General features: G+C 45.1%; 1 protein-coding gene and 1 long non-coding RNA gene across 6 annotated transcripts; one reads left to right on the top strand and one right to left on the bottom strand.

Annotated features, from left to right (window-relative positions):
- Window positions 1–1,811: 1,811 nt before the first annotated feature.
- On the bottom strand, window positions 1,812–12,727 carry LOC125713446 (Na(+)/H(+) exchange regulatory cofactor NHE-RF4-like). Of its 5 annotated transcripts, XM_048984582.1 has the most exons (12): window positions 12,530–12,726; window positions 12,205–12,323; window positions 10,190–10,217; window positions 9,259–9,323; window positions 8,086–8,297; window positions 6,789–6,993; window positions 6,330–6,466; window positions 6,035–6,239; window positions 4,889–5,085; window positions 3,478–3,696; window positions 2,553–2,777; window positions 1,812–2,332 (listed from the first exon to the last, which is right to left on the bottom strand). In XM_048984582.1, the coding sequence occupies exons 2-12, from the start codon at window positions 12,221–12,223 to the stop codon at window positions 2,300–2,302; spliced, it is 1,545 nt and encodes a 514-aa protein (XP_048840539.1). In that variant the 5' UTR covers window positions 12,224–12,323; window positions 12,530–12,726; the 3' UTR covers window positions 1,812–2,299. The 5 variants fall into 5 exon arrangements, with proteins under 5 accessions (XP_048840539.1, XP_048840535.1, XP_048840537.1 ...); XM_048984578.1 differs by having other exon boundaries at window positions 1,812–2,777; window positions 12,530–12,727; XM_048984580.1 differs by having other exon boundaries at window positions 1,812–2,777; window positions 11,921–12,727.
- Window positions 2,044–3,234, top strand: LOC125713447 (uncharacterized). Its single transcript, XR_007383595.1, has 3 exons — window positions 2,044–2,175; window positions 2,607–2,788; window positions 3,160–3,234. It is a non-coding gene; the product is annotated as an uncharacterized LOC125713447 (long non-coding RNA).
- Window positions 12,728–13,218: the final 491 nt, after the last annotated feature.

Genomic DNA, 13,218 nt, shown 5'->3' with positions numbered 1-13,218 from the left:
TGGGTCTATAACATTTCGGAGTCAATTAATGTTTGATGAAATGAAACAGATGCCATCAAGCGGGCCAGACAGTACAACACCTTTCCGAATTTTATAACCGAATATATTTATATAGGTCAGTGTTATTCCTGTTTTCTTATCAGTTAGTGTATTATATGGTCAAGCTAGTTTTGCAACACCAAGTGGGGGTGTTTATGTAGGGTTACAAGATAGTCCATGTCAGGGAGGAAACTTTTAGTTGGCACAGGATTTGTGAACTATCTGAATTAAAAGTACCTGGATTCCATTTAAGCACTGAGTTCTTACAGTGTGTTGATTGGTTAGTCTACTATAATCATGCACACAGTGCATAGTCAGTTATTAACATGCAGCATCCCTGGAGCTGGGGGGTAACGGCCTTGCTCAGCCCCCAAGCATGTGACTGTTCTGCAGAAACCAAGACTGGTGATCTTCTGGTCACAAGCACAGGGCCTTTGCCTACTGAGCAACTCACTGCCCCCTCCTTGTCTCACTAATGTAAATGTGAAACAGCTGGATGAGTTTTACAATCAAGGAAACAAACCAATCAAAGCACAAGAGGAACTGAAATATTCAGCCAGGATAGGAGCGTTTCAGTTTTAGTTAGTAAAATCTGATGTAGCGCAGTGTCCTGTGTGACATGGTCAGCCTAGTTCATGTGCAGGATTAACAAATTATTGCTCATTGTAGCCATTTAATATTATAATGTGTATTGCATTTTAACTTATTGTGGAAATTATACTGTCAAGAAAAAATGCAAGTTGTCAGACAAATCAATGGCTGGGTTCTATACGGGCGTAATAGAATCAGTTATTGCATCCACCATCTCTGTCCGGTCTGGCTCTGCATCATTGAACTGTAAGCAGAAACTGCAGCAAATTGTGTGATGTGTGGAGATGATCGTTGACTTCTTGAAGACCTGTCGTCATCAAGGATGAGGAACGAGGCTAAGAGAATAACGTGTGACCCCTCACACCCTGGCAGCGTCTCCCTTCTTGGCAAAAGCCCAGTGCAGGAGTCCTGAGCTTGTATATTAACCACCAGCTGGACAGCTTCCCCAGGTCACTGGTCTCCTAAGTGAGGGCACATGTGCAGCACGCTGCCACCTACAGGACTGTTTTATATCTAATCAATCGCTATACGAATTTTACACTCTTATAGACTCTATGTGCTTTTTCGCATATAACCCAAAGCTGTTTGTACGATGCAGCTGGATATCTCAACTTTACTTATATGTCTACAATTACCAATTAATCGCACATTTTTATTTCTATTTCAATATGTATTTCATTTCTGCACCTTTTGCATCGATAGTATGTTTAATAGCACACCCACGTCACTTCATGCTACCATCTGCACCAAAACAAACTCTTTCTAACTTTTATACTTGGCGGTGAGTAATGAGATTCAGATCCTGGCCGTTCATATGCAGCGTCAATACAACAGCCTTTGTAGTGTGAGAACATTAACTCAATACAGCTTCACAAAATGTATTTGGAGGAATGAGTTCATTTTATTTGCATTTTAAATTATTGCATAAATATCAATAGAAAAATAAAAGACTTCTCAGTCATTATGCAATTAGCGGTCTGTTACATTTGTCAAACACTGCTGGCCCAGTTAAATATGGGTTTTTCAGATTTCTAGGTTGCTTTACACCTCTGGCATCAGGGCTTGAGGCTCCACCATGGCCCCACATGTGTGGATTTCGCATGTTCTCCCTGTGTCATTGTGGGGTTGCCTCTGGTTACTCCACCCCCCCCCCCCCCCCACTGTCCGAAAACATGCTGGATTTTCCACATTGTCCGTAGATGCAAATGGGTGCCTGTGATGGGTTGGTGCCTGGCACTCTGGGTTATTCCCTCCCGGTAGCTTCCGGGATTGACTCTGGACCCCCCCCCCCCCCGCAACAGTGCATGGGATAAGTATAGAAAATAGATGGAGGATGATGGTTGATTATAACTTTTTCATTCCCTGAAAATATATTTCGGCTTTTTCTTATAGAGACAATGTGTTACACTCTAACTTGAAGGAGTTTAGATGATCCAGCTTGGGCAGGAAAGAGGCTCAGGAGGTTTCTGTACTGAGCCTGGACCATGATCTGAAAGGTCATAGCAACTTCAGTGATCCACTTCCAGATCGGTCCAGGTCCTTCAGGTGAGCTCATCGGGGGCGGAGCCTCGGTTATCCTATAGTAATTGGAGTTATGACTACCATGCATTTTCCTGTTGATTACACAACAAGAAATAGCATCGCTTATGTCAGGGTGATTCCTGCGTTATCAAAAAAATGATCTTTTTGGAGTTTCTTCTCTCTGAAAAGCAAAAATAGAACAGATAAATGAAATGTGTTGTTCTTTCATTATGTGGGAATATTATAATAGAGTTGATGTTGACGATAATCCTGGCATATGGAGATATATGGAGAGAGGGATTATGGGAAGCTCATAATTAATTTTCTATGTCCTCAGCATTGTTGCTCCTCCCGTTCTGGTTGTGTTTGTGTGACTCCGCATGCGTTAGCTTTTGTCTTACCTGAGTGCTTTGAGTAATCACCCCCGGTCTAATGGGCATCCCGCTCTTTTTCAGAAGCTCGTACCCCCACCTCTCCACCACCAACATCTTCAGGGACTCCCCGCCCTTCTTCACTAGGGCCACCACGTCCTCCAGATACTCCTCCTCCACATTCATCCCATTCACCTCCACCACCACATCACCCTCAAAGAGTCCGACCTTCTCGCCGGGACCTCCTGCTGCCACCTGCAGGACAGGTGATATAACTGCTTTTGCTAACAAATAGGAAGTTTGATCTCCTTTTATTGCCTCTCCTTTGCAAGACACACTGTGTATTAACCAAGATTACAAGTACATTGCTAGCTGTGTTATCCTTCACTTATAGTAGGTAATGGCAGGTAAGTGAACCGACTGGAGTAAAATTTAAAAACCGGTCCAAAATACTTCAGATTCAACTTATCATTTCTCTGCCCAGAAATGTGACATTTAAATAATTTTTTAAATAAAAGATATTTCTTAGTCATTTACATTCTTTGTGGATATTACTTTAAAAAATCATTTTAATTACCCATTGAAATGCAGTGATTTTTCAGTGGTTCACCCAAAAATATTGTTTTTTCACCCTCAGTTGTCTCAAAAAGCCCCTTAAACTCGGTGCCAAAATACAGCTTGAAAAACAAAGTTTTCCTGGAGATTACAAGTGAAATTCCACAATCAATGGCGGAAACGTGCTATGGAAGTGAAAGTGAGTTCCTCTCTCATCAGGTAGAATTTGTTAGATAGATAATGATCGCAATTTTCTCTGTTGAATTGCCATCAAAATAAAACATTCCGACTTATGAAATCTAACCTGGACCCATTAAAATTTTTACCTGCTAGTCCCTTCTGCTACAATCAGACATCCTCATCCACACCTTATGGCTGATCGGAATTAAAGGGGCAGTACCTGGCTTATGAAGGTGCCCGGATCAGGTGGGATGCCGCCCAGGTGAAAGCCGAAACCGCTGCCCCCCCTTTCCAAGACGCACAGCCTCGGGCATGGAAGGTGAGCCGGGGCCTGCACAAGGGGCTCGTCCGGAGGTGCAGCGGGGGGGGCTGGCGCACAATCTTCCGGCTCCTCCTCAGGGAGGATGTCATCACAGAACAGCAGTGGAGACAGACCCAGCTTTGGAAGAGGAGACATGCATTAAAGTGGGGTCACTTATGGGTTATTACTATATCCTAATATAATGAGACTGAGATATTTTTTTCTTTATTGATGGAAAGATATTTAATATCATTTTTCCATCTGTAGGATAAGAATCACAACGCGATTAGCACATTCCCACATCAAATAAGTACATATTGACACCAAATTAAGAATCACATTGTGATCTATTTTTAAATAAATTAAAATTTCACTGCCAATATTCTGCAGCAATGGTTCCTAAACCCCTGTAACCCCCACCAGGTATGCTGCAGGGCTCGGTTCATTTTCAGATATTAACTTTATATAAAATATATTTTTAAGATGTGCTTGTGCATTTTCATCATATCAGGAAAAGAAAAGGAAATGACTAAACTTATTAAATCTGCCCCCCCCCACTGAGCTGTTTTACCACCAGCACCCCCCGTTGACAAGTTTTATTGGTCTGGGGAAATTTTCCCTGCCCACGGTCATCAAAAGGTTGGGAATAGTTTTCCTACAGGACCATCCATCCAGAGGCCTAGTCCATCGTACACACACTTCCACTACCATTACTACAGTATGCGTGAAATGTTACCACATTTCTTTGTGAATGTGCACAAGATGGTAAATTTGACTTTGACTACGGGCAATTGAGAGATGCCAGTTCACCTAGTCGCTAAGTATTTTTTTGGACTATGGGACAAGACTAGAGTGGCCAGGCGAGGGGCATGAACACAAAGGTGTGAGGCCTGGATGTTGCCCACTGAGCCGCAATACTGCTCTACAGGAAATGTACAAACTCCAAAAGAGGAACTACAGAACCCTCCTGATTGGAGGTGGGGTCATAAAATCACACCCACTCGTCTAAAACTCTGATATAACCTTTTGATTTAAAAACACAGATATATTTCCGGCTTTTATCAATAAAGTTTTATCGGCTAGCATAAAATTATATTGTCGGTAATTTTTTCGTAATTGTTAATCACTGCCTTCTTAATTACATTCCTAAACCTACACAGGTACGGCCCCCCTGGTGCCCCTCCCCCCCCCCCCCCCCCCCCCGATTCGGCGGCCCATGTTCCTACATCAAAGGCACAGCCCTGTAGCTCACAGGAACATCACAGCAAATACCAGAGAAGGAAACAGTGTCTCGATCTTCAGTCGGCACAGGGCTGTGTGACTCCCCCACCTTAAAGTAGAAGTCTGCGCCCTTGGGGCGGATGGTGGTGAGAGCCACGCGTTGGCCGCTCCTCCGCACCCGCAGCACGATCTCCTCATGCTCCAGCGCTTCCACGGGCTCGGCGTTCACTGCCAGCAGCGTGTCCCCGTCACGCATGCCGGCCGCCTCGGCTGGGCTGCCTGCGTCGATATCACGCAGCACGTGGCCTAAGGGGGACACGCCCACGAAAGCTGAAATATGTGTATGATGCTGTCTTCTGACTACCGAGTGCCATTTTACATTCAACGGCACAGGACAGTTTGATATTTGGGGGGGGGGCACTATTTTATAACATAAAGGCAAAGGTCTATTTATGGGGGGTTGAATGAATGAGAATTAAATATTAGGGGGTTCATGTCAGCCGTGTTCCCCTGGTTCCTACATCCCTGTTTGTAATCTTGTTTTGTTTTGCACTGTTTGTCTGTTTTTTGTTTTGTCTCTACTGTTGTGTGCTGTTTTGCACTGTCTGTTTTGTTTTGTGGTTTGTTTTCTATTGCACTGTCTATATCGTTTTGCACTATTTTGTATTGTTTTGCACTGTCATGCTGTTTTGCACTGTTTTGTTTTGCACTGTCTGTTTTGTTTTGCACTGTCTGTTTTGTTTTTCACTGTCTATATCGTTTTGCACTATTTTGTATTGTTTTGCACTGTCATGCTGTTTTGCACTGTTTTGTTTTGCACTGTCTGTTTTGTTTTGCACTGTCTGTTTTGTTTTGCACTGTCTATATCGTTTTGCACTATTTTGTATTGTTTTGCACTGTCATGCTGTTTTGCACTGTCTGTTTTGTTTTGCACTGTCTATATCATTTTGCACTATTTTGTATTGTTTGCACTGTCATGCTGTTTTGCACTGTCTGTTATGTTTTATACTTTCTATTTTGGACCTGTTGCACATGGCCAATAAATATATTGAATCTTGAAATCAGTCATTATTTACATGAAAGAATAAAACACATTAGTTCAATAAAGTTTGTTAAATGATTGGTATACTCTGAAATCATGACTGCACAGGTGAATAATCTTATTTAACTTTATGTCTTTACGTGTGTTAGGCATTGACTCCAGCAGCCGTATGCAAATTGAGATTTCATGTGTATTTGCATGTGTTATCCTCACTGAGGCGTCCAGACCGCATCTTCTCCTCCCTCAGCAGGAAACCGTAGCCACCAGGTCCCTGCTCCAGGTGCAGCGTGGAAGGACGGTGGGGCAGGTTGTGGGTGACAGCCATGGAAGGAAGGATGGGGTGCCGGCAGCGGACAAAGGCTCGCTCGCTCTCAGTGTCAATCACCAGGACGGTCACGTGGATCCCACACTTCTTCATCTAAAAAGTATGCAATGTGTGGGGAGACAGCGTGGCAGAGGATGGGGGGGGGGGGGGGGCTGGCTGTGGGGGGAGGGGGTCACGGCCTACCATATTTCTTAGTGCTGAGTAGGCGAGCTCCGAGGTTCTGGTACCATTGATCCACAGCAGCCAGTCTCCTTCACGGACCCCTGATCGCTCAGCAGCGCCCCCTCTGGCCACTTTCACCGAGTATGGACCTTTCTTCCCTGCACAGCAGTATACACAGAATAGTCATGTGACCTCCTCTTTGTCCTATTTGCTGACTCAATCATCAAGGTGCGCAGAAGGGATGTGCCATCAGCCCAACAAGCCAACCAGAGACACTGAACCTCTAAAATATACCCCCTAATCAGGGGTAAATATTGGGGCATGGCCACACCGGGCACCAGCCCCAGCTGAAACCTGATTGGTCCCCACAGTATCACTCAACGATTCAAAACACTTGATTGGCTAATGATAAGGTTGACTCCTTCCCCCATCTTAAAAAAATCCAGGAATCAACCTTATCCCTAATAGTCAACCCCTTACCCTGGATAGGGGTGATACTGAGACCCAGACCACTGCGGGGGTCCCTGGTGATGTGACAGAGCCGAGGCCGGGCACAGCCCTCTCCTAGGTGGGCTCTGGTCAGGTGGCGGAGGTCGCGGCCCTCGGAGACCACCTGCTCGTAGTCGGAGCCGCTCAACACCAAGAGGCACAGCTGTGTCCCACACACCTGTATCTTCTGAGTGACCTGACATCGGAGAGGGAGAGGGCAGCGGTGAGCGAACGTCAACTCGCGGTGAAAAGCTTACGACCTCACAGCCTGACGCAAGGATCCAGCACAAAATGAGGGAGAAGCTGCACTGTGGGCCAGTCTGCAGAGAAGACCATAGAAGTTAAAGAGAAGTAGAATGACAAAGGTTTATTGGCCAAGTACAGTAACATCCAAGACAACTATCTTGGTCTGTGTTCTCCAGTAAAACATACACTAACGGCTAAAATTGTGGAAATTTTTAGAGATTGCAGAATTTTGTTCCAATTACTACAGTTACTTATTTCATTGTTCAGTGTATGATATTAGTGACATTCTTTGATTGTTTATAAACAGGATCGCCGACATTTGTGCAGTAATTTTTGAAGCGTAAATGGTAGGTGTTTGCACAAGTTTGGCCACTAGAGTGCAACAAGCAGAATGCAGAGTCATACAGAAGAGGATAGTGACTTTCGTCTTGGCACCGTTATCGGTCCAGCAAGTCGGTTCACCAAATTTCTGTCCTGCTAGAGCTGCCCTGATCAACTGCGGGTGAAGTGATTGTGACGTGGAACCATCTGCGAGCAAATCCAGCTGCGAAGTGGCACCAAACACAAACGCACCAGAAGAGACCTGATCACCCAACAAAAAAATCCCACCAGCAATATTCCGACATCCAGTGGGACAGCAGAGACTATCACAGAAACAGAATGTGGACTAACTTCATCTTTATACCACTGGAGTCAGAACGGGATTTCAGATAAGCTGGCATCCAGCAGTGGCATTGCCAGGATGCCATCCTGTGGTTGGCGTTTGCGTATGCTGCTCGAATTGTGGGTTTTTGGGTACCCCCTGGTGGGCTGGTGAGCAGTTGTCCACCTGGGGGGTAGCAACACTACAAATTTTCTATTGGATGGGGGGCAGACTATTTTGCTGGGCATTACTTAGTCCCTGGCCATTTGTAGCCATGCTTCTGGGATCCTCATATGTTTGGCCATATACTGTAGGGTAAATACTGCATTCTCTCTGATAGCAATGTCTGGAAAGTCCCTGGGGGGGTCTGTAGTCAGTAAGAGTGACCCCCCCACTCACCCTATGGTGGCTGGCTTCGCCTACGAATTCCCCATTGACCGCCAGCAGCCGATCACCGTCCTGCAGGCCCCTGTACTCTGCCACGCTCCACGGCTCCACGTTCTGCACAATGTGGCCCCGGCAGCCCGTCTCTAAGCGCAGGTGGAACCCAAAACTCTCATTTGGCGCCCTCTTCAGGACACACAAGCGTGGCGCAGGCCCCGGGTCTGGCTCTGTACAGAGACACAAAAGGCGAAAGGGATTCCTCCTCATATCCTACACACAAAAAAAATATCCTAGTTTCTTTCAAAGTGGATATGTTTGGTTGCATGTGGCCTGGCGGGTAGTGATGGACAAAATAATGGTTCATGAACCATTTGCTGTATTTCTTTAGCCCACTAGATGGTGCTCTTGGTTTGCCTTGTGCCCTTTATTGAACAGAGAGCACCATCTATTGGGCTAAAAAAAAAATGTCCTTCACTACTGGTGGGTCACTTCACACCTCTGGGGTTGGGGATTTAACTCCTGACATGTATAATTCACGACTAATCGTATGACCATCATCCCAATAACCTATATATTAACTATCCCAGTGTTATTCAAACCCAGTCCCCAGGGACCTCCATGCAGTACACATTTTTGCTCCCTCTCTGCTCTCAGCCAATCAAGAACACTGAATACCTGGCAGTGACTATCTGGAGGTCCCAAGGACTAGTTCAGAAGCACTATATTAAATTAATAAATTATTTAAGTCACAGCGATTGGTCGTTAGTTTTAACATCAGCCAGTCAACACGTGATATAATAACATCGGTGCCCTTGTCGCCGCATAAGACAAAACAGTTTTTGTTTATGTCATTCAGTGTTTCGGTGTTGGCATATGCATGCAAACACTGGCTTTAGTGCGTATTTCCGTGTTCATTTGATACTGGGCCATTGCATATGAAATGTCATGCAACAGCTATAAATACATATAAAAATACGTTCGACTTATGAGCAAATCGATGTAGGATTCAACCGCAAAGCAGTTTGCCTTGAGAAGGATTCATGACTTGTAATTTAGTGTGTAAATTAAGCTAAACAAATAAATAGAGCAAAGTAAAAAAACAAGAGTTAACAAAAAACAACTCTTAAAAAAACAACTCTTAAAAAACAACTCTTAAAAAAACAACTCTTCTCTGAGACACAACTGTACCTGCGTCCTCCGAAATGACCAAAGCTGGATTGTCAATGCCCTCCTTCGGATTGAATGTAAATTTCCTGAAAGCAAAGAAAAAAAGGTTTTCTTTTAGTTGTTAAATGCCTGATATATCTCCAGCTACCGCTACACTGTAAGAAATAAAGAGTATCAGTTTGTACTTTTGCTTCGCACCTGGGGCTGCACCCTCAAGGGTCTGCCAATTACCCTTAGCTGAAAGTAAATGTACCTTTTTAGATGCAGAAATGGACCATTGTGGCTACACAGAGCCATTTCAGGTCCATAGAGTACAAATCCAGACCAAGATTTTGTTTCAACCAACCAGTTGAGTATAAAGAGTCACAGTCACAGAGTGACTCTACTCGTTGGTCGAAACAAAATCCTGGTTTGGATTTTTACTCTCTGGACCTGAAAACTCCACCTCTGGGGGAACATTAATCTTGTTTGTATCTGCGGGATGTTTCCCAGAGTCCATTTCCCACAGCTATGGTACAATCGGCAGACCCTTGAGATGCAGCTCCAGTGACAACGAAAGGTACATTTTTTTCTGACAGCGTACAGTGCGTCCTGCACTGTAAGATTTTAACATTAGCCAAAGCAAGACCAGCTCTTATCCAGGGTGAAACACCTTGTCTGACTTTCGTGGTGGTAAATTTATGACTAATGGCTGCTTATCGTTTCAGGTGGACTCTTATCAGTGCAGCCATATACCGGACCGCTTGTGTATATTTTCCTGGAGTCAGCAAGACCACGGCCGGCTTCATTTAAAGGACTTTTCTTTCATTTATAATGTAGCTCAAAGACCCTTCAGTGGGTCACATAGAAATGCTGCAGCTTTTCATGGGGCAAATGTCAGGGGAGAAGAGAAGCGATAAAATCCTTTATGAAGCCATGTAGTGTGAAACCCAAAGGCACCACGGTGACTTACTGTGGCAGATCCATTGTGTCAGTGGGTCCTAAAATAAGAGAAAAAAAAAGGTTTTGAGATGGGATGTTAAGGTTCCTCTACTGTAAATTATGCAGAATGTGCTGACTCATGAGCAGGTTGACCAGAATGCAGAATATCGCATAGGACTGAAAACAGCTGTTTAATGGAAAAGCCGCCTTGCTGTGGTCTGGGATTCAAACAAACTCTTTATACAAAATTGAATTCTGTTGAAGGTGTATATTACATTTATTGAGCAGATGCTTTTATCCAAAGTGACACACACACACACACACACACACACATATATATATATGTATATATATATAGAAATATATATAGAGAGAGAAAGAGAGAGAGAGAGAGAGAGCGAAAGAGAGAGAGAGAGAGCGAAAGGTACAGAAAGGGGGGTCAGACAGTTACTGGGATAACTGAGGGTTGTGCTTTGCTCAGGGGGCAAACATCAAAATCGCTCCACTGACCCAGGGATTTGAACCAGCAACCTTCTGGTCACAGGCAGAGCCAGGCACTGCCTCACTGCAAGTATAACTTGTAGGACCCCTGAGGGTGTGACTGAAGTCAATAGACCCTCTAGTTCAGCAGGTTCTCCTTCTTGCCTGGCCTCAGTGGGGTCGACTGTGACTCTCGCTCTCCATGTCCTCTCGGCCCACGCCTGACACTTCTCGCAGCCCGCATCCTGTAGTCGGGCTTATGAGCTCCATGCAGACGCCATCGTTAATGACACCCGACTGGTCCTGATAGGGTTTCCCAACACGCTGTTAGAGCCTTAGAAATCGCTGTGTGCATTTGGGAGGAGTCCTGTTTCCAGCATGTCGTAATTATACGAGGTCTAGGGGGTGATAGTTCCAGTCTCCATTGACCTCTTGTTTGCTTTTCTTAATAGGCCATAAACCTTATGCTGTATTTGGTTTTGTCTGTAATAAAGTGATTCTTTAATTAAGCCCTGCCTAACGATGTACTGTGAATAATTCCCCCCCCCCCCCCCCCGCAGTGCTGCGACTCGCAATGCCAGCTTGCTAAACCCAACAATAACCCCTCACCCCATAGTCAACCGAACACCACCAGCTGTACGTCGACGTGTCATATTGTTCTGATTTTGTACATTTTGTGATGCAACAGGCACACTCTGTCCTCTAGGGGGCGTGTGAACCAGCCAAGCTTCTTATTCCTGGTTTAATTTCTGCGCCTCCGCTTACCCTAAGGATGTCAAAATCCATTGGATGATTACAGCATGTATCACACAAGGAAGTAAACACAGCCATATTCATCTAAGAGATGTAACCAAGGAAAGCGCTTAGGAACATCTGGAGAATAGAGGTTAGTCACTGGCCACCCTAATGCATGCATATCTGACACAAAACATAGACTCATTACAAATAAACCACAACTGACAGAACCTGAATAAATCTACAGTGAAGTTGAAACCACAACTATAGGAATGTGTGGAGAATTCAGAAACTTTTCTTCCATTCAGGAAAACCATTCATTGAAAGGAAAGCACACAGGCAAATTGTGATCCTTCCTCAGTGTTTTAACACACTATTGTTTGATAGATTAATTAATGATTAACGTGACCATGGTTTGTTTCGATTACTCTGCACGTCTATTTAGGTATGAGGCGGAAGGAGATGTTTTCCGGCACATGAGCGAGATAATAAGCCAAGCTGTGATTAACACTCTTTGAGACATGAATAGAAATCTTCCAAAACTCACTCAGTCCGTTTTTTTGCTCCTCTTGAGATGAGTCAGTTTAGATGAGGCCACCAGTAACCTAAAGTCAGGCTTCCTCATCATATGTTACAGCACTGGCAACCAAAACGCTCTCAGTCCTCAGGTAATCCAGCGGGACACTTTCCTCAAATTCGCCAAAGCCACAGAAATCCACAGACACTGGTCTCGTCGCGTTTCATCCGCATGACATTGTCCACAAGCATTTTTACACGGGTGAGGTTTCTGTCATAACAACAGAGCCATGCTCCATGGATTAGGCTTCATACCATTAAAAGCAGAAGACATCTACTGAGTCTGTTTGGGGAGGAACTGGAATCCACAGCCTCCATCGACGTCTGTAAACGTCTTTTTGTCTCTGACATTTTTTCCTCGCACAGGTGTCATTCTTGATAACGTTCCGTCCAAAGGTCACAAAAAAGAAAACAATGGAGATGTGAGATTAACGCTGAGCAGTGATCTTACAGAGGACACTGATCTAAGACACAGGGAAGGATCAAGTGTCCCTCCGTCAGTCGTCAAACACGGCGACAGATCGGCAAATGTGGGCAGAGCCACAGAACGACAGAGAGGTGGAGGCACAGAAAGTGTTACCTGTTCTTTGCTTCCTGTTGCGTCTCCATCTTGGATACCCTGGCAGCTGAGCTGGGGGTAGGACAACACCAACACTGGGGACACCTGCACAGCCGTGCCAGCGGGAGTCGGTAACTCCACCTCTGCGAAGGGATTAATGTGTAACCCCACCCATGGTACACTTTGCCCCCTTCCAAGGAGCCGGTTCGCCCCCTCGTAAAACGTTACTGTTGCACATAACTGCAGCGCGTTGCAGGGAAGTGCTGGAAAATTCTTGGAGTGGTGGTGGTGGGGGTGAACGAGGGCACTGAACTATGGAAGGGGTGGTGTTTACAGGATGGGCCCCTGGGCTTCCTGACAGATATGGTGGGGGTGTCATCACCCATTAAGAAATCTAGGCAGGGAGCCGAAGGAGACATTCAAGCTGGTGATTTTAGCGACACAAAGAAACTCGATACAGGATTGCCATATAAATATATGCTTTTATTATAACCATTCGAATAGAATTTGGTACACAGAGGTTGCATTTTTTTCAAGGCGGGAAATTCAGACCAACCGGCGACGGATAAAAATGAGTGACAGTCGGATGAGGAGGCGGGACTTGGAGGAAGAGGAGGCGGAGCCTGTGAGGGTGGTCCGGCGTGCTGCAGGGGTGGGGTTGTGGGCCCCCACACACAGTGCAAAGTAGCTCTGACACATTGGTACTTAAG

Source organism: Brienomyrus brachyistius, chromosome 18 (assembly GCF_023856365.1).
Source record: "Brienomyrus brachyistius isolate T26 chromosome 18, BBRACH_0.4, whole genome shotgun sequence".
Lineage (NCBI taxonomy): Eukaryota > Metazoa > Chordata > Actinopteri > Osteoglossiformes > Mormyridae > Brienomyrus > Brienomyrus brachyistius.
The sequence above is the reverse complement of the archived record's forward strand: the minus strand, read 5'-3'. Positions and strand labels throughout refer to the sequence as shown.

Coding starts and splice junctions, on each gene's coding strand:
- LOC125713446 (XM_048984579.1), bottom strand. Junction 6,467..6,788: donor CAGTATCACCCCTATCCAGG/GTAAGGGGTTGA, acceptor ACTGCTGTGCAG/GGAAGAAAGGTCCATACTCG. Junction 3,697..4,888: donor GCGCAGACTTCTACTTTAAG/GTGGGGGAGTCA, acceptor CCTCTTCCAAAG/CTGGGTCTGTCTCCACTGCT.